The sequence below is a fragment of the Stereum hirsutum genome, assembly GCF_000264905.1.
Source record: "Stereum hirsutum FP-91666 SS1 unplaced genomic scaffold STEHIscaffold_3, whole genome shotgun sequence".
NCBI classification, from domain to species: Eukaryota; Fungi; Basidiomycota; class Agaricomycetes; order Russulales; family Stereaceae; genus Stereum; species Stereum hirsutum.
The window spans coordinates 2,743,673-2,761,725 of record NW_006763133.1 but is presented as its reverse complement, the minus strand read 5'-3'; the positions used below and the strand labels follow the sequence as shown (position 1 = coordinate 2,761,725).

The window sequence follows — 18,053 nt, the reverse complement described above, 5'->3', positions numbered from 1 at the left end:
CGCTCTGGAAGAGAAGCGATAGAAAGGCTTGCGAGACCACATAAATCTGCTAGAACATCGGGGGTGGTTGGCATATAAGGCTGCATTTTGCTGAGAGGAGAGGTCTGCACACGAGGAGAGTTGAAAGAGGGAAAGATGCGGTCAACTTGAAAGGACAAAAGGCCGCACAAAAAGGCCCAAACGCGTGTCAGTGTCAAATTGAAATTGCGCGGTCTTGGCATTGTGGCGCATGGCAAATTGAAATACAGCAATTGTGGCCCACACAACAGTACCGAATCGCCGGTCGGCATATTTCGAGTATTTTGATCCTTTCCACCCGTACGGGGAATCAGGTTTGCACCAAGGTCCATATAGTAGTACATGGACCAGATTTAAGCTGGAAACTGATGGGGATGAGTAAACTGAACAGGCGACATCGAAGTAGTAAACTAGATCTCCGCCAGAAGACAGGCTGCACTTCCTATATGCCGCCGAACATCATGATGGTCTACATCGTGAGCTGCGTAAAGATTCCAACATTAGTGCGAGGCTGAATCATCTGACAGACAGAACGTACAATCTTCGACTTCGCCCCATCGCTCAATCTGACTGGACACCTCGACCCTAGCCGCTAATGCAGCCTGTTCCACGGTGAGCCGCTTGTGCACAACAGCAAGTGCAATCAGGAACGACTTGGCCGTGTATGCAACGTGTTCCATGGCTGAGCAAAGGTATATGAGCTCGTCAAGTAGTCGCAACAAAAACAGGTACCTACCGGCCATTTCCCACTGGTCAAACTCACTCAGGATCTTGCTAAACTTCTCCTTCGTCTCTTTGGGTTGCGGATGGAAGAGAATGGAGTCGAAGGTCTTGATTTCCACATCAAACTCTGAGCGGACCCAATCGAGAATAGGCATCCAATGCTCGTTTTGTAAGCGGACCACAGGCGGAGGCTCGTCTGCGTGAAAGCTGAAGACAACCAGTCATTTCAGAAGAGTCGACTGATGAGCAAGTATGCCACGCACCATATTGTATCGGTATCCAGGTACTTCAAGAGCGTATCCCGTACTTCTGCCCGCGACGTTTCCTCGGCCATAGCATCAATGGCCCGTGCTGTGAGCGAAGTCTGTTCCATTGGCTATTGACACACAAGCGCAGGAGCCATGGAGGAAAAAAACACACCATCGGGAGTGCATGAGGTTTCAATAACGTCAATTGGTTCTCCCACTCCGAAGCGATCAAGGTGGCCACTAATTTTTTGTGTGGAGGAACGAGCAGCTGGTTCCCCGACGGTGTCTTCAGCGGTCGTTTATCCAACGTCACGGTCAACGCGTCGCCCTTTTTCTCAACATCAACAGTCTTCCAAAATCGTTTCATGCTAGTCTCCGCACCTAAGTTTGGAATTAGCGAACTCGCGACGGTTGTGAAGAATTTGTCGGACTTGACTTACGATTCGTGGCCGTGAGGGGAGCACCTTCCGTAGCGACGGCAAACGCACGCTTCCAAGAAGTGATGGGAGCTTGCCATGGTTGAAGCCTGCAAGTAGCAAGCACAGGAGGTAATGAGCGACCAAGTCGAATGGCAGACATGGTGGTAATGACAGAGAGGATGAGCAGACGCAGTCACGGGGTTTACGCGTCGCGAACTGAAATGTCATCGACGCGGACTGACGCGAATGCGGGGCGGCGTCTTGCTTCCGCTCCCCCAACATCTCCCACAATGGCAAACTCGAAGGATCCACCAGCGTCGCCAATGAAGCAGTCTAGGATATCTACGTTTTTCTCACAAAGTCCTACATCTCAGGCGAAAACTGCCAGGCGACACTCACCTGTACCCGATGAACGACCGTCCAAACGCCAAAAGACAATCCAAAAGCCACTATTTCGCCAGGACTCCCCACAGCTTGACTCAGATTCAGAACTGCATGGAAACCAGCAGCATTCAGTAGCGACAGAAAGATGGCGACATCGTCGTTCCCAGTCTCCTGAAAGTCACCCTCTTCAGCTCTCTCCTGCAGAGCAGGCCTCTCGCGACAACTTGCGTGCCGTGCTTTCCAAGAAACTTGTCATCGAAAACAACGTCTCTAGAAGACGAGACTTGGATATACAGCAGGATTTTGAACCCTCTGATGAGGACGAGACGGACGACGAGGAACAGCGTTCCGTAGCTTCAGACGGCGACTCGGACAGTCAGTTTAAGGCTCTGCAGGAGATGTTCTCTCAACCCTCGAAGAGTAAACTCAAGGGGAAGGCAGCCAGTGGAAAGAAGTCAGTCAAACCGCGCGGCAAGACTGTAGAGATAGGGCCCAGTGGAAAGCGATATACGCCTCTGGAGCTACAGGTTGGTACCATATTGTCCTCTTCCAGTTCGCCAACTCACCCTCTTATTCCTGAAGGTTCGTCAATTGAAGGACAAGTATGAAGGTGTGCTCCTCATGTTTGAAGTGGGATATAAATACATGTTTTATGACAATGACGCCCGTGTAAGTGTTCTACTCAATAACTGCATATCAGTCTCGTTCATTCTCCTGCTAGATTGCTGCCAAGGAGCTCGGAATCGTCTGTTTCGTGAAGCGTAATTTTGAGACTGCATCGATCCCTACCCACCGCGGTGACATACACCTGAAGAAGTACTTACATTCGCCCGATCATAGTAATTGCCCTGATTTGCTCACGGTGATTTTTATCAGGCTGCTCTCTCAAGGCCACAAAGTAGGCATCATCGCCCAGACAGAAACCGCTGCATTGAAGAAAGTTGGTGAAAACCGAAATGCGCCTTTCACTCGGGAACTTGCTCACCTATACACCGCCACGACGTAGGTCACTTTCTTAGTTGAAAGGAAATAAATATGCTGACAGTCTGCTAGCTTTGTAGATGAGATGGACTCGGTGGATGCATCTGGCGCTTCGGCTCCTCTCCTCATGTGTGTGGTCGAGGAGCCAAAAGGTGGCATGGGTGTAGACGAAAAGGTCATCGTTGGGATGATTGTTGTTTGTCCTAACACGGGCGATGTGACCTGGGACGAATTCGAAGGTGAAGTTCTTACTTATTCTGAACGGTAATAAACTCAGAGCTGACTAGCCACAGATGGTCACATGCGCACGGAACTCGAAGTGAGTCGTACATAATTATCTGATACCGGGCCAGTAAACGTTACTCACACCTGCTCTAGACGAGAATGGTCCACACAAAGCCAGCGGAGTTATTACTCTCAGGTCAGAAACTAAGCAAGCCGACCGAACGCATGCTAGGCTACTTCGTGACGTGCGTAGCACAGGAATTTTCTGCTCAGTTGGTAGAACTCATCTCTCACTCAGGCACGCTAATGGCGACCATAAGATTCGAATGGAGAGATACAAAGACCCGATGACTTATTCGGATGCCTTTGAATATGTGTCCGCATTCTACACACGCAAGACAACGTCTTCGAAGGCGTCTGAGAGCTTCAAGTCCGGTAACGTCTCAATGTACCAATTTTTAAGCACTGTTCTGACTAAATGACTCCAGGTGAACTAATGGCTGCTGTGACCGATTTCCCGAAGCAAGTCGTAATCGCTTTGGCCCAGTGCATCAGACATCTGGAAGCCTTTGACATCGCGGATTCACTCCTGGCCACAAAATTTTTCAGCGCGTTTATTACCACGAACCACATGCTTCTGAATGGCAACACACTCACGAACTTGTTTGTCCTTATGTGTGTCGCATGAAGGATCATACACTTACAATGAATACTCTTCAGGGAGATCTATCGAAATGAGACTGATTTCACGACACGGGGGTCTCTGATGTGGATACTGGATCGTACGACAACAAAATTTGGCTCCAGGCTGCTTCGAAGTTGGGTCGGTAGGCCACTGGTGAATAAATTGTAAGACTGATTCCCTTCCACGTATCAAAACGAAAATATTGATTTCGTTTTTGACAGAGCATTGCAAGAACGTACAGACACTGTGGAAGAAATTGTTGCCAGCCCTTCCATGAAGTTGGTTCAGCTGCGGTCGGCCCTCAGGGGTCTTCCTGATCTCGCAAAGGGTCTCAGTCGAATTCAATACGGCAAGGCAAGTATTCCCCGTCTTTCCCCTTGGTTTGTTTCATGGTTCTTCCATATTCAACTTTTAATGTGTAGTGCACACCCAAAGAGCTCTCAGTTCTCTTGCCAGCGTTCAACAAAGTCGCCATTATCTTCCCCGCCATGGACAACGTCTCCGATGTCGGCTTCAAGTCGCCAATCTTGAACGACATAATCGCAACCTTGCCTCGCCTGCGCGAACCGGTACAGGAGCTGATAAGCATGATCGTGCTCAAACGGGCTGCGGAAGGAGACAAAACACTGATGTGGTCGGATTCGGAAAAGTATCCAGCGTTGGCTGAAGCAGATATGGGCATTCAGGCGGTTGAAATGGACCTGGCCGATGAACTGAAGTCTAGTAAGTCTACCGATATTCGTATTTTGATCAGTTATATTGTACTGACAGCATGTGATAGTTAGGCGTGTCCTGAAGAAGCCTGCTCTACAGTGGAGTTCTAGCCGGGGAGATGAGGTGCGATATACTTATCCTGTCTTTCTTGGCCCGCATAGCCTGATAGTATCCTCAGTATCTCGTCGAAATACCGAAAGCCGAATCCTCCAGAGTGCCTGCTACTTGGCACTTGATCTCCAGGTTCTATCTTCAAACTTATACGATTGTATTCACCACTAACAGTACGTTCAGTACTAGTAGATTTCGCCGATACCACAGCCCAGTCGTCAAAGCCAAGGTCCAAGAACGAGCACAATTTAAAGAAATGCTCGAAGCAGCCGCTAACGACGCCTTCAAGTCCTTCCTCAACGAGATCTCTCAAAATCACTACGCCCTTCTCCGTGACGCCGTTAACAAGCTCGCCATCGCTGATTGTCTTATGAGCCTGGCTCTCGTCGCAATGAAAGGAGACTACGTCAAGCCTGAATTCACGGATGAAGTCGACACACTTGAGATCATCGACGGTCGACATCCAGGAGGAGAAGAGTTGAAGTCAGAACCATTTGTGCCGAATTCGGTGACCATGGGCCAGGGCGGTCAGCGGAGCAAGATCATCACGGGTCCTAACATGGGAGGAAAGAGTTCGTCCGTGAAGATGATTGCTCTCATTGCTATAATGGCACAGATAGGGTCGTACGTCCCTGCAAAGGCCGTCAAATTGAGCATGATGGATAGTATTTTGACGAGGATGGGAGGTGAGTCTTGCTTTTGCTACGTGGCGTAGGTCCCAGCTAATGCGTATGGCAGCCTCCGACGAGCTTGCGCGTGGACGTTCTACGTTCATGGTCGAGATGTCTGAGACGAGTGACATCCTGTCGCAGGCAACTAGCAAGAGCCTCGTCATCCTTGACGAACTTGGCCGTGGTACTTCCACTTTCGACGGTGTAAGTCTTTATGGTCTACTTCGGCCTGATTGCTGATGCTTAGAATGTCTCCCAAAGATGGCCATAGCGCAGGCGGCCATGCACCACCTTGTGCAAGTGAAAAAGTGCAAGACCCTTTTCATCACCCACTATCCGCTTGTGGCAACCGAACTTGAGCGACGCTTCCCTCAAGAGGTGCAGAACCTGCACATGGGTTTCAGAGAGGAATCTCGAATTAACGGCATCCGGGAAATATCCTTCCTGTATCGGCTGACTGAAGGCTTGGCCACTGAGTCCTTTGGGATTGAGTGTGGACGATTAGCCGGAATACCCGAAGAGGTCCTGCAAGCCTCAGCTGTCCAAGCGGCGAAAATGCGTCGGCAAGTCGAGGAACGTCACAGGCGAAACAAGTAGGTCCGCCTTGAATACGTTACACAATGGTGTACTTATTGCTGGTGTTCGCCAGGACTCGGAAAGCTGCCCTTTTGTTGCAGCGCTGTCTGCAAGCACCGTGCAGCGACACCTTAGACAATCTTCGAGACGCCATGGATTCGCTGTCAACGACCCAGACTAATATATAGATACTAGCATCCCACGATCTACAAGGACGGACATCATGCAGTCTTGGATTTTTTCCGCTTCGCCTTCTTCCCATTTACCACTGGACTCTCATCTACAGCATCATCCGCCTTCCGCTTTCCTGTCTTGGATTGACTACCTTCCCCATTTTTCTTGGATTTTACCTTACCATCTCCCGACTGTGCTTGGATTAATTGCAGGACCTGTTTGCACATGGAATGTAACCCGGTAGAGGTCTTGAACCGATCGTTCGTGGTAAGAGCAGTGAGGACGTCGTTCCATGCGGCGGGTGTCCAGGCTTTCGACAGGTCACCAGATTTGTCCGAAGTATATCGCTTGGTCTGACGGACTGCGAGGAGCGCGAGCTTGAGGAGGTCTTTCATTTGTGCTGCTGAGAATGTGGACTCCCGGCTTGCGCTCGTGATCACCTCTTGCAGACGTATCGAGAGCGCTGTCATGAATGGCACGAACTCGGCTTGTCGATCCTCCTGCGAAATAGCAAGAAAGTAAGTGGTTGTGGGGTTCCCGATAGAAAAATTACTCACCAAGGAAGGCATCTGGTTGATGAGCGTGTGGACAAGGTTGAATGCCTGGCATTGGCGGTAGGTGTTGACGGCCTTGCTCGTAACGCTTAGCATATCGTCTCGCAGACCCCACGCAACAGCTGGGTGCCGCTTGATGAGGTCGTCGAAGAACTTCGCGTTGAGGTCGGACGCCTTCCGGGTGATGAAATCGACCAATGAGTCTCGATATACTTTGGCCACTGCGTCATCTGCCTGGCTTTGCAAGAGCACCTTGGAGACATAGAGACTGCATTGGCTGATGATGGCCAATGCATCCGATGAATGCACCTTCCGAGCACGGGTGTGTAGATCTTCAAGTACGGGCGCGACTTCGGTTTGGTCCATGTTGGAGGGTACATCCTTCAGCTTGCCGATGCGAGAACGAAGCAGACCGCCGGTTTTGTCGGAGAGTTGACGTTCGTCGGACCCCGAGCCGAGGACGAGGTCGACGAGGGGAATGATGAGGCGAACGATGAGAGGCGAGGTGGGTTGTCTTTTGATAAAGATATCGACGAGGTCAAGGATACGGTTCTTGAAATGAGTGGCTTCGCGTTGTGCGTTTTCGTCTATCGCAGGCAGCGCGTCAGTGATACCGAGCGGAATATGCTAGGCGAATGACATCTCACCTTTGCCCTTGCCCTTCCTTTGTTCCTTGAATATTTGAGCCAGCTGATCATCAATGGCTATCATCTGGTCGTCGTCCATGTCCTCCTCTTCAGACTCGTCATCGGATTCGCCGGTAGCAGCCTCTATACCGTTTGCCCTGAGAACCTCGGTGATCTTCCTGCGAAGCTCAGGATCCTCGGCTTCGTCTCCTTCACTCTCGTCGTCGTCCTCCCCGGTTTCCTCTGAGTCATCCTCTGACTCTTCAATTTCCTCGTCACCAACTTCCTCGCCATCATCTTCGATGTCATCCATCTCGTCGTCCTCGTCCTCATCAGCCAAAAGCTCCGACGGATCTCGACGTTCGAGTTGCTACACGTCACGAACAGTATAAGCACCAATACTCCCGTCTTCACTTGAAAATGAACCAAGACTGGAGGGACTTACGCTCAAGATCAGGTCCACCGTTGTTCCCTCGACAGCTCCACTGAGCAGCGAAAAGCTCTGGTTCCCGACGGCGCGCATGTAAGCCGTCGCTCTCTCCATGAAGCCAATGATTGTATCAACGAGCACGTCGATCGGCTCATTTGACGGTGCCTCCTCAGCAGCATCTTCGGTGGCATTTTGTGACTTCTTGGAATTTTTTGAGGACTTTTTTGATCCTTCGGGGAAGAGACGGGTGGCGCCGTCGATGCAGGCCTGATGTCGAGTTCGCGTCAGAGCTATGAACCTGGAGTAGAAGTAATAGTGCTTACCTCTAATGACTCACTATCACTCGAACCGGCGGTCTCGTCTGACGCGTGCAGTTGCAAAAGACATGAAAGAATAAGCAGCTCTGCACCCCTCGCTGTCTCCTGCTTCTCGCCAGTCACCTCATGCAGCCTCTGCGCCACCGCCACTGCCTTCTCATTCAACTCCAATTCATCCTCCTCAAGCTCCCTTACGAACTCGACATGCTTCGAATCCTTCCGTAGCTGCTCAACTGTACGAAGCACCTTCGAGACCCAGAACTCTCCATCTGATGAAACACCGGTCAGTTTCTGTGCTTTGGAGTCATCGCTGTTGGTTGATTTGATGACGGTTGATTGGGTGGTGAGTTCGGCAAGGCAGCTTAGGAGACGGGCACGACATTGCTTCCGGAGGTCATCCGACAGAGGTGGTGAGAGGACCGAGCGGATCTAGAGTTTAGAAGGGTAAAATGAGTACGATTATGGGACGTTAAAAGCTTCAAAAGACGAGATATACCGCTAATAGAGGGCCCTTCTCGGATTTCTTCTTGATGATGAACATACCATGAACGGTGAACCAGTTCAAGATTGTATGCAGCCATTCGTCGTTTTTAGGGATGGCGCCATTCCGTACAAGAGCGGCAAGCTGGTCGATGACCCAGCTTCGACGAGAGTTGACGACCTGGATATCTTCCCTTGAACGGATAGATCAGCTCACCTCTATCACGACCACGTCAGATAGGCGCACAAACAAAGGAGATACATACTGTTCTTCGCCCGCTTTCTCGCTGAATTGACTCAATAAGTGGTCGATGTAAGACTTGATGCCGGTCGTATCCATAGTCGTCAGGAGAGACTCAACGGTCTTCGTCTTCGTCAACTTATCGAACTGTTGGCTGCCGTGGACACCAGTCAACTGTAGGATGAACGAAAAACCAATGGTCGGGTCTTTCTGCACGACGGTTTGCATCGATCCTGCCTGGAAGAATCATTAGCTGACCACGCGCAGCGTGGTATAAATAACGAAACCGACTGACGATCTGTTTCGCAAAGCTATGCAAGTAACGATCAAAGTGGGAAAGGTGGTTGATCCACGTCCGCATGAAGTTCTTGGTGAAGAGCATGGGCAGGTCTGAGGCTTGAACCCGAGGGAGGGCTTTTTGGAAGATAGCGAAGCCCCAGTATTTACGCTCGATAGACGCAGAGTTGGCAAATAATGACTCTGTAATTTCGCAAAAGCATCAAACACGGCGTCCTCGAGTTAAACAGCGAGCTAACTCACCATCGACCACGATGCGGAAGAATTCCTGGAACGAGCCTTTCGGGGCACGCTTGCTGTCGAGAGGAGGCACAAGCTCGTCGAGTAAAACATCCCACACATAATGTACCTGGGGCTTCCACGACCTTGCGTTCACCTTCGGTGCGTCCTCATCATCTTCTGCACTAGCTTCCTACACATTTCACACAATCATTAACATTACACCACACAAAAGCAACGTTACATGACGAAAAAGCACTCACCCTAAGGATTTTGGACAATGCGACCATATTCCCTGTGTGCAGCACATCCCCGTGCTTCAACGTAGGTCCCAGGAGCTTCTTCCACTCTTTGTCCGGCCACATTCTCTGCATCTTCACCGCCAACGCCACCTTCTCCGGTCCCCACGTCTTACCCTCCTCCCCAAACACCATCTCTAGCACCTTATCCACCGCCTCATCCTTCCACTCGACTTCCTCACCGCACTTACTCAAACTCTCGGTAGCCAATCCTAAAGTCCACCATGCGCTCTCTCTCAACCAGCTCTTTTTCTCGCCTAGAGCTAAGAGTTCGCTGATAACAGAGGTAAAAGATTCGAGGCTTGAGACGGAGGTGGTGTGGGAGCTGGAGGAGGGGAGCGGAGTTTGACGGGTGAGAAGGCCAGATTGGATGAGGGAAGTGAGACCGAAGAGACGGGCGAAAAGGAGATCGCGTTCTTCTTGGCCAGTGAGGGAGTTCGTGGTTTGTGAGGCCGAGATGATGAGGGAGATGATTTGAGAAGAGGTGACGGTGTCGATGCGAGAGAGAAGCTAATTTTATGATAACACACATATCTCAATAAACACCCGGTACCAAAATAAAAGGGCTACCACAAACGTACCTCAGTCAAAGCAACAGAAAACCCAAGCCTGCTACTCTCCCTCGGACTAGCCAATCCCCTAATCAACCTCCGTATCGAGTACGATACATCGGCCGCATTCAACAGATTCAGAGCCTCATCTTCCGCGTTCTTCCCCTCCTCCTCGTCTTCGTCCTCCTCCTCGTCTTCTTCGTCTTCCTCTTCACTCGACCCCTTAGTCACAGGCACATGTGAAGCCTGCAGCGTCTCCAAAACAGTGATAAGCTTGACAGAGGCATCCAATCGTTCCTTCTTTTTCGCCGACGAGAGATTCCAGAAGAGCGGGAGTGTGGTAGACATTGCGTCTCAAGCGTTGGAACCCCGCAGATGCAGCCGTAAAATGAGCCTCAGTCAAGAGGTTAAAAGTGTAAATATGCTGGGTGAAAGAGCCGGAAAGCTAGGTGTGGCACCTGCTGTGAGAGCTCAGATTCCGGAGTGAAGAAAAAGAAAACACACGATCGGAGACTTGGATGCCAATTTGAAATAAAAAGTCTGCATCCTCGCGTGGTCGGTACCTGCTGTTTGGTCTTATTGAATTTAGAAGGCTTTGACAAATAACCATCAACAAACGCCACATCATATCCTCCAACGTGTGGCGGTCAGGCTGGACACGGGAGATCGGACAGGTACAATACTGGACTAGATAACATTGAAGGAGAAAAGCACGATTCTATTCTACATACAGCCTTTTATACTTTGAGAGCGATAAGATCCGAAACAGCAAATCCACCCAACGATACGACTTCTACTTATAATCCAATCTTACACGAGAACGAAGCAGGGACAATGGACAGCAAATAAAGAACGGAGAAGGGATCGAATATGTTTGTTGTGAGAGGGGAAGTGTCCGTATATCACCTTTGCTTCTGAAACAACGAGCAGATAATTCCGGTAATCAACCCTGGACGTCCAATCCGCTCCTGGGCAACCTAGGCTCGCCCTGGGCGTAGGGCTGGCCGGTCTCCTTCCTCATCCTGTATTGCGACACAGCAATCAGCTTGTCAGAAACATAACAACAAATCAGGGGGGGGGATCACTCACAAGTCATTGATCCACGCTCCGTGCGGCTTGACCTTTTCTCCTCGCGAGTACATGACCGCCAAATACAACCACGCAGCCGCGTTACCCACCGTACCGACCTCATCCGACACGTTCGTCCGCGCAAACTCGCTCGTCTTCTTGTAAAGCTCCTCGTCCGTGTACAAATCGAACAGGTACTTCGCGACGGCGTCGTTGTCGCCGACATCGGCGAGGTAGCCGGACTTTCCGTGCTGGATCTGGAGGGGGATACCACCGGTGCGGGAAGCAACGACGGGGACGCCAGCGTGGAGAGCTTCGGAGACTTTGACTTCGAAGCCTTCGCGAGTGGAGAGCTGGAGGGCAATCTTGGCGTTGGCCATGAGGGCATTGAGGACTACAACACATAAGCAACGATGGTGAGCAAACAGTGGCTTTAGTAGTTGACGAAGAAAACGCACGCTGATCGCTTGGTGGGATTCTCATGATCACGATGTCCTTGGAATAACGCTTATACTTGTCGCTCGCCACCAACTCCAAGATCTGATCATAGATGATGCTCGCATCGGGGTCATCGACCGCACCGTGCCCACAGACCAACAGCTGCGGCATATCCTCCTCCTTGATGTCGCCCGCCTTCTCCAGAAGCCCGCGCAGTTTGGCGTACGAATCGATGACGTTCGGAATACCCTTAGACGGGTCGAACCTCGCGACCTGGACGATGTAGTCGCGGTCGGGCCACTTGAGCTCCGTCATCTTCTCTTTCGCACAGAGCGCGGTAAATTCGCCCATGTAGTATTGAGAATCCCAAGGGTCGAGCTCCTTGTTCAGGCCGTCAAGCCTATTGTGACGTGATATCAGAGACAGCACGACATATAGGTCGGAGAAAGAGGACATACCAATCAGTAGCAGCGCCCATAAGCCCAACAATCTCTATAGGGACATCGCTGGGGACAAATTTATTGACGGGGTGACCTGAAGATAAAATTAGTTAGGTGGAACAGATAAAACGCTGTCGAAGGAAGACGCACTAAGGAAAAGATCCGCAAGCTGAATATTATTCCACAGATATTTCCACACCTCCTCTTGGGGTGATCCCGCATTGTGCACGAGGTCACTCCGAATCTCGATGTGGGAGCGGTAAACGATGGGAACCTCAGGTCGAACCTTACGGATCAGGGGGATAAGGCCTGGCATCTGCGGGTCGTCTGTGGGGATAAGAAACCGACAAGTGCCACAAAGTCAGCATCTTCCTTCCCAAAGGAGGTGGCAGGGGCTGAGAACAAAGGCCCTCAGGTCCCGTGAGGTGGGCTTCTACAAGACGTCAACCATGACGAGTATAGACGCGTCTAAGTCGAACGATACCCGTCACAGGGACAGGGAGGGTACCCCGGAACGAAGTGAAAGAAGGCGTTGAAAGAAAACATACCGATGAACGCAATGTCCACTCCACCTTTGGCCAAAGGCCCACCTTCGGCCGTCCATCTCAAACCGTTCTTCAATATCCAAGCATCGAAGTTGTCCTTCGCTTCCTTCGTAAGACGAAGGTCAGGCGCAGCGACGCCTTGAAGGATATTGTGGTTGTTCTTCGTCGTCCTGAAGACTGAAGGTGACGGGTTCGGCACGTACCTAAGTAGGAGCGCGACCAGATCAGTATATCAATTCAGTCAGTTCAAAGCGCTTCGAAGTGTGGGATGCGGCAAGAGAGCGCGGGCGCGCTCAGAAGATGAAAAGCATCCGAGAATCCGGGGTAAAGATCGAATCGAATGTGGGGTGGGATGAAAAGGCTCGTGACACATTTGTTGTGTGAACAAAGTGAAAGAGAAAGCGGAATAGGGATCGAATGGAAACCCAAGGGTTGCATCGAGCGAAAGTAATGCAGGCCGAAGCGAACAGAAGAGGGCGTAAGGTTCAAGGGCTCACCAGGCGCAGTCTACGTCCAAAGCAGCGAGGAATCGAATCAAAGCATGTCTCATCTTGATTACAGAAACAGACCAATGAGCCACAAATCCAAGCGCAGATGACTGGACGCGCTACTAAGATACTCACGAGAGCAACTCCTCCTGTGGGCGGTGATTACACGCGAATGTGAGCATCAGCTTCATGCCTGATCCGAGGGAGTTGCGTACCTCCTTGGGGAGTGGAAGAGAAGAAACCAATCTTGACTTTCTTCTCCCGAAGCTCATCAGCGAGCCTAGTGACAGCTTCCCAAGTGCCGCTGCTGACAGAGTTCCTGTATGCCTCCAGGTCATCAATAAGATGGATTTTTCCTCCGGCGTCAACAGCAACCTGGTTGCGCGGGCCAATGCTCAAACGTGGGCTATTGTTGGGACCAAAATACATGAGACATTTGCGGGCCGCAGAATCAGCCTGTTCATCGACGGTCCGGGGGATGGGAAGCTTGGGGGAGATACCCTGTGGCACAGAGAGAAGGTTTGTATTGGCAACGTTGCCGAGGACGGATTGGTCGACATAGACGGTCGGGGTCTCGGCTCCGGATGGAACGTAGGAGCCAGTCGTGGACGAGATGCGGTGCTTAATGTTGGGCCTTGTAACGGAGTCGGTATGGTAAGGCTTGATGTTGAAGACGATAGGGACGATATCGAGCTCAAGCCAGAGCCTAGTACAAAGGTTGGGTGCCTAGTAGATCGATAGTGAGTTTTGCGGGGCGTGTGGGGGAATAGGGGCTACCACGAACCTCACGCAAAAGACTGAGGGTGACGCCCGCACCGAGGAACTTGCTGAGATGTTCATGCGAGAAATTGCGGAGGGTCTGAATCACATGTTCCTCCACGTCTGGGGGATCGTTTGGGTTGTAATCGAGGAGAGTGTCAGAGAAGTCAGTGTTGTAGACCGAGTCGTGAATGGAGATCGCGATCTCGTAATTCTTATTATTGTTGACGACTGCGCCAGAGATACCTGCCCACATTGGCTGCAACATATGTGACTTCAGCAGCCCGAACATTGTGAAAACAAAGATGAAATAATATACGTACGGTGAGGCTCACGTAGCCCTCAGCATTGGGTTTCTTGCTTGAGTGGGAGAGTCTACGTTTGGCAGAGGCAGAACCTTTCGAGATAAATTCGTGGTGAGCATCGGTGGGTGCCATCGTATTGTGAGTGGGGATAAGGGAAGAAGAAAGAGGAGTGGGCGGGGGAGAGGGTATATATACATGGGAGGCATGACCTGGTGGCGCCCGTAGGACGGAGAGAGATGATCTTAGCGGAGCTCTGCGTGTTCCTCTTTTGCCCGTTTGTCCGGGTGGCGTCCGCCGTATCCACCCATTCGAAACTGATGTTATTGGCTTGCAAACGGCCTCGTTGACGTTCACGTCCATGCTCTGCCCGTGCGGTGGGCAGCCAGAATGGGATCCAGACGCAGGCTCGGCCGTCTGCACGAGTTGCGGAACGCTCCAGGATGCGTCTCAGACTGTCCTTGCCAACGAGCTTGACTACGCCACGGACAGTGCTCGCCACTTTCTCCTCAATCGTACCAATCCGACAACTCTCAAGAGCGTCCGCTCAGGCTCTGGCCCCTCCTGGGACCTCGCAGGTCAGGGAAAGGAGGCTAATCATGAACGGAACAAGGTACATTTCACCCCACCCAAACTGTTTCGTATTTCGCGTTCAACAGACCTTTCCCCGCCTCCCTGTCACCCTGTACTGATTATTTTCCCATCCAGCTAACGATCCATGAATCTATTCGCACACTCGCGATTCGTCTCGCCCAGCCGGGCGCAGCTCCTCGCGCTCAGGTTCTCTTCGATATCGCGATGCAGCGAGCAAAACTCCGCTGGGGACGCACCGCGAAGCTTGCCTCTGGCGCCACACTCGCCCTCGCTCTTCGCGAAGCTAGTCGGGGTGACCTGACGAACGACATCGCCGTAAGTCGAAGTTTGTTCCTTTCCCTCTTGATTCTACTGTCCCCCTTGCTATTTTTGTCTAGCCTTTGGAGGGCCAGAACGCCCCCTCGGCATGACCTTGTGGCCCCAACTGTCCCGTAACTCATCTCGTGACTGAGATGCATTGGTAGGCAAACTCTGCCTCTCTGCATCATCTGCATCACAATGGTTGCAGTGCGAGGTATATCAGCAGGTCTGGGCGTGACCAGCCGCGGAGCATCATGTTTCACCATATCGCCAGCGTGCATCTAATCTAACGCGAACATATCTGTTTCGAACAGAACATGCCAGCAGCATGTATTTTCATGTCTTCCAGCGTTTCCATGTTCGTTTGAACGTGGGTGCCCTGGTGCGAGGCCGTCGGCATGTTTGCCTTTTTTTCCTACGTGAACTTCGGCCGATCTTGAGCAAGTTGAACTAACTCTCAGACTCGAAAGAGATGGTGTACGTCCCTTGTTGATACCGCGATCATATGGCTCGTCGCAAGGACCCCGTCCGGCCTTGAACCTGACTTTGCGCCTCCTCATATGAACAGTTGTTATGTCCGTGTATTCGGAGGCTTGTTAATGACATCTTACCTTTCAGTCTACTATGCTCATGAACAAGGAAACATGGCCACTAGAAGACATGTGTTGCGAATTCATACGGGGCTACAAAATCATATGATGCTATGTACCCAAGATTACTGGTCTTCATGCCCGAGTAAACCACTCCTATTCTTGTCTATCCTCGAAGGGCCCTCCTTGATTACCGGATCACCGGTGCTCAGGTCCGATTGCCCACTTTAGTTCTTGATTTGAAAGATCTTCCACCTATTGTCCGCCCAAATCACCGTTTCCATTCGTGGTCTATATTGACCTGCTCTTTAGGCCTATTTTATCGTATTCATCTCCGTTCTAATGCATGTGATGCTGATATGTTACCTCGCCACAGTACCTCCTCAATCTCTCACCTAACGCCCTCTCACGCGCCCAAATCCGGCTCATTCCCCTCCTCGAACTAACCCTTCCACAAGCATCTCCAACAGCCCACATACCCGCGCTCATCGCCCATCTTACCACTGTCGTATCCTTGCATTCGACAACATCGAAGCCGAAGAGATCTAATTCGTCCACGACACCTAATACGAATGTCACCCCTACACCGAGCCACACTTCCATTCCTACTTCTACTTCCCCTAATAATACGATAATCCCGGCTTCAGCAGCCAACTCCGAGTGGGCCCCACCGCAACCGACATGCACTCTCCCAAATGACCTCCAAGCCTTCCTCCGCCCTCTCCTGACACCCTCCAAAGTCCCCGCCATACTCCACACCGCTAACGGACTCTTCCAGCTTCTCACTTCTCCTTCTCCCCCTCTATCCTCTGCAGCAAACACTCATGCTTCAAATCCGCCAGAGGACACTCCCAACGCCCCGGCACAGGATATCCTAGATCCTGCGGCCACAACCGTCCAAAAACTCCTCGCTCTTCCCTCCGCCCTTGCCGCCTCATTGCTCATTCTCTCCCTCGAAGCACATGCCACACCTGTCCCCCGGGCCGCGCCACACGTGCTCGACCTTGCGAAAGAATTAGGGAAGAGGATATCATTAGGAGGGGGTGTGGTCATGGAAAGATATAGAGTGCTCGTGGACGTTGTTGAGAAGGGGATCGAGGAATTGCCTTGGCTAAGTGGGGCTACGAGTTTAGGGAGTCGAGGTGGGAAGGGCGGAGGGAAGGGGAAGGGGAAAGTTAAGAGCAAGAGTGCTGACGCTGGAGAGAAGGGGAGGGGGAAGGACAAGACGGAAGGAGGAAGGAGAGGTATTGTGGCGAAGGCGGTGGTTGACGTCGTACAGTTCCGGCAGGATGTATGGAGAAGAAAGATCCAGGAAGGCGGGAGGGTTGACATTGACATTGACGAGGAAGATGATGGTGAGGGAAGTGATGGGTTGAATTTAACGGTGGATTTGGAGGGCGACGGAGAGGGAGCAACTGGAACCACTGGTCAAAATTTGCCACATTATGATTCTGCACCGACTACTACAACCACAGACGACGAAGCAAATTCTAATCCACGGAAGCGCAAAGCTACTACTAATCTACGCCCCTATTCAACGATAAATTCACTCTTGCCCTCTTCATCAACGGCGCCACCGCCACACCTCCGTCCCACCCTCATCCCCCACAAACCACCAAAACGACCCCGTTCAGCCCGTACCCTCGCCGAATCTTTTCTTCTATCCCCTCTCTCTTCACCATTGCCATCTACCTCGTCTACACCAAGATCGACGCCGACCACGTCCAAGATCAAGTCTCATTTCGCCGACAAACCACCAACTCTCACTTCGTCATTATCCCTCGAGCACACGACCCACTTACTAGCCCCCGAAGTTAGTCTGTCAGATCGTCCACCAAGTAGGCTGCAGTTATTAGCCGCAATGAGGGGTGGCGAGGGAAATGTGGGTGATGATGAATTGTTTGACGAGGGGGAGTTGGAAGGATTCTTAGTTGGTGTCGATAGCGAGGATGGGAAGGAGGGCGTGGCGGATGAGATGAAGATAAGGGAGTTTGAAGATGATGAGATGAAAGATAGGAGAGGCGTTCTATGGTCTATCTGGGGTACAGAGAACGTAGGGAATAACGGACAAGAACACCCACCTATAACGAAGACGCAGAAAGGCCCTCCAAAACCCAGAGGGAAAGAGCGCTTGAATATGGAGGCTTTGGCGAAACTTTTGCATGATGATGAATCTGCAGTTATGGGAATCGAAGGAGGGCTCGATGCGTTATATAGTATGGATGGGGGACATGAGAAAGATGACGAGGACGAGGAGGAAGGCTTTGGATATGGTGAACATGGAGAGGAGGATGGTGTGGAGGTGAGTGACTGGAGGCCGGCGTCGCCTGGAGGTGATGTGGGCGGGTGGGATGAAGGGTTTTGTGACTGACTCTTACCTGGTTGCATGAGCGTTTATGGTGCGCTAGGTTTCGTTGTAACTCTGAAGCAGTAGTGAGTAGCGTATGTTCATAACATGACCATCGTTCACTTTCCGTTCCTCGCACTGGACATCAAGTGCGCGGTGAATACGAAAACAGAGAGCTCTTGATAGATACGTTTGGCGGTCCGTCATACTGTTGAGGCAGCTCAAAACCAGCGTGTATG

The 18,053-nt window shown here is 51.4% G+C and overlaps 4 protein-coding genes across 4 annotated transcripts; 2 read left to right on the top strand and 2 right to left on the bottom strand.

The window, feature by feature from the left end:
• Positions 1-192: 192 nt before the first annotated feature.
• Positions 193-1,580, bottom strand: STEHIDRAFT_93195 (ATP12-domain-containing protein). Its single transcript, XM_007301209.1, has 6 exons — positions 1,430-1,580; positions 1,162-1,370; positions 1,005-1,105; positions 755-948; positions 557-700; positions 193-499 (listed from the first exon to the last, which is right to left on the bottom strand). The coding sequence occupies exons 1-6, from the start codon at positions 1,566-1,568 to the stop codon at positions 429-431; spliced, it is 858 nt and encodes a 285-aa protein (XP_007301271.1). The 5' UTR covers positions 1,569-1,580; the 3' UTR covers positions 193-428.
• Positions 1,581-1,698: 118 nt separating this feature from the next.
• On the top strand, positions 1,699-10,251 carry STEHIDRAFT_145410 (DNA mismatch repair protein MSH3; the record flags this gene model as incomplete). Its single annotated transcript, XM_007301208.1, has 28 exons — positions 1,699-2,319; positions 2,375-2,461; positions 2,514-2,608; positions 2,669-2,794; positions 2,846-3,012; positions 3,067-3,092; positions 3,152-3,243; positions 3,297-3,433; positions 3,487-3,661; positions 3,719-3,847; positions 3,905-4,037; positions 4,106-4,406; positions 4,465-4,520; positions 4,576-4,640; positions 4,692-5,194; positions 5,247-5,383; positions 5,441-5,772; positions 5,829-6,429; positions 6,487-7,070; positions 7,131-7,479; positions 7,555-7,806; positions 7,863-8,285; positions 8,353-8,530; positions 8,603-8,814; positions 8,873-9,057; positions 9,118-9,286; positions 9,357-9,902; positions 9,974-10,251. 18 exons carry the CDS (start codon positions 1,699-1,701, stop codon positions 5,941-5,943), a joined length of 3,297 nt encoding a protein of 1,098 aa, XP_007301270.1. The 3' UTR covers positions 5,944-6,429; positions 6,487-7,070; positions 7,131-7,479; positions 7,555-7,806; positions 7,863-8,285; positions 8,353-8,530; positions 8,603-8,814; positions 8,873-9,057; positions 9,118-9,286; positions 9,357-9,902; positions 9,974-10,251.
• A 635-nt stretch (positions 10,252-10,886) lies between these two features.
• Positions 10,887-14,136, bottom strand: STEHIDRAFT_145406 (trehalose synthase; the record flags this gene model as incomplete). Its single annotated transcript, XM_007301207.1, has 11 exons — positions 14,005-14,136; positions 13,707-13,940; positions 13,138-13,648; positions 13,067-13,071; positions 12,932-12,984; positions 12,438-12,637; positions 12,040-12,216; positions 11,908-11,983; positions 11,470-11,849; positions 11,033-11,405; positions 10,887-10,965 (listed from the first exon to the last, which is right to left on the bottom strand). Exons 1-11 carry the CDS (start codon positions 14,116-14,118, stop codon positions 10,887-10,889), a joined length of 2,202 nt encoding a protein of 733 aa, XP_007301269.1. The 5' UTR covers positions 14,119-14,136.
• A 192-nt stretch (positions 14,137-14,328) lies between these two features.
• STEHIDRAFT_137763 (uncharacterized protein) lies at positions 14,329-17,838 on the top strand (the record flags this gene model as incomplete). The annotated part of the gene is made up of 3 exons (XM_007301206.1): positions 14,329-14,596; positions 14,692-14,892; positions 15,844-17,838. Exons 1-3 carry the CDS (start codon positions 14,345-14,347, stop codon positions 17,836-17,838), a joined length of 2,448 nt encoding a protein of 815 aa, XP_007301268.1. The 5' UTR covers positions 14,329-14,344.
• Positions 17,839-18,053: the final 215 nt, after the last annotated feature.

Excerpts from the sequence above, each read along its gene's own strand:
- STEHIDRAFT_93195 (XM_007301209.1), bottom strand. The coding sequence starts at position 1,568 with ATGTCTGCCATTCGACTTGGTCGCTCATTACCTCCTGTGCTTGCTACT. Across the intron at positions 701-754 it reads TGACCAGTGGGAAATGGCCG|CCATGGAACACGTTGCATAC; the intron begins GTAGGTACCTGT and ends ACCTTTGCTCAG. Across the intron at positions 500-556 it reads ATGGGGCGAAGTCGAAGATT|CTCACGATGTAGACCATCAT; the intron begins GTACGTTCTGTC and ends ATCTTTACGCAG.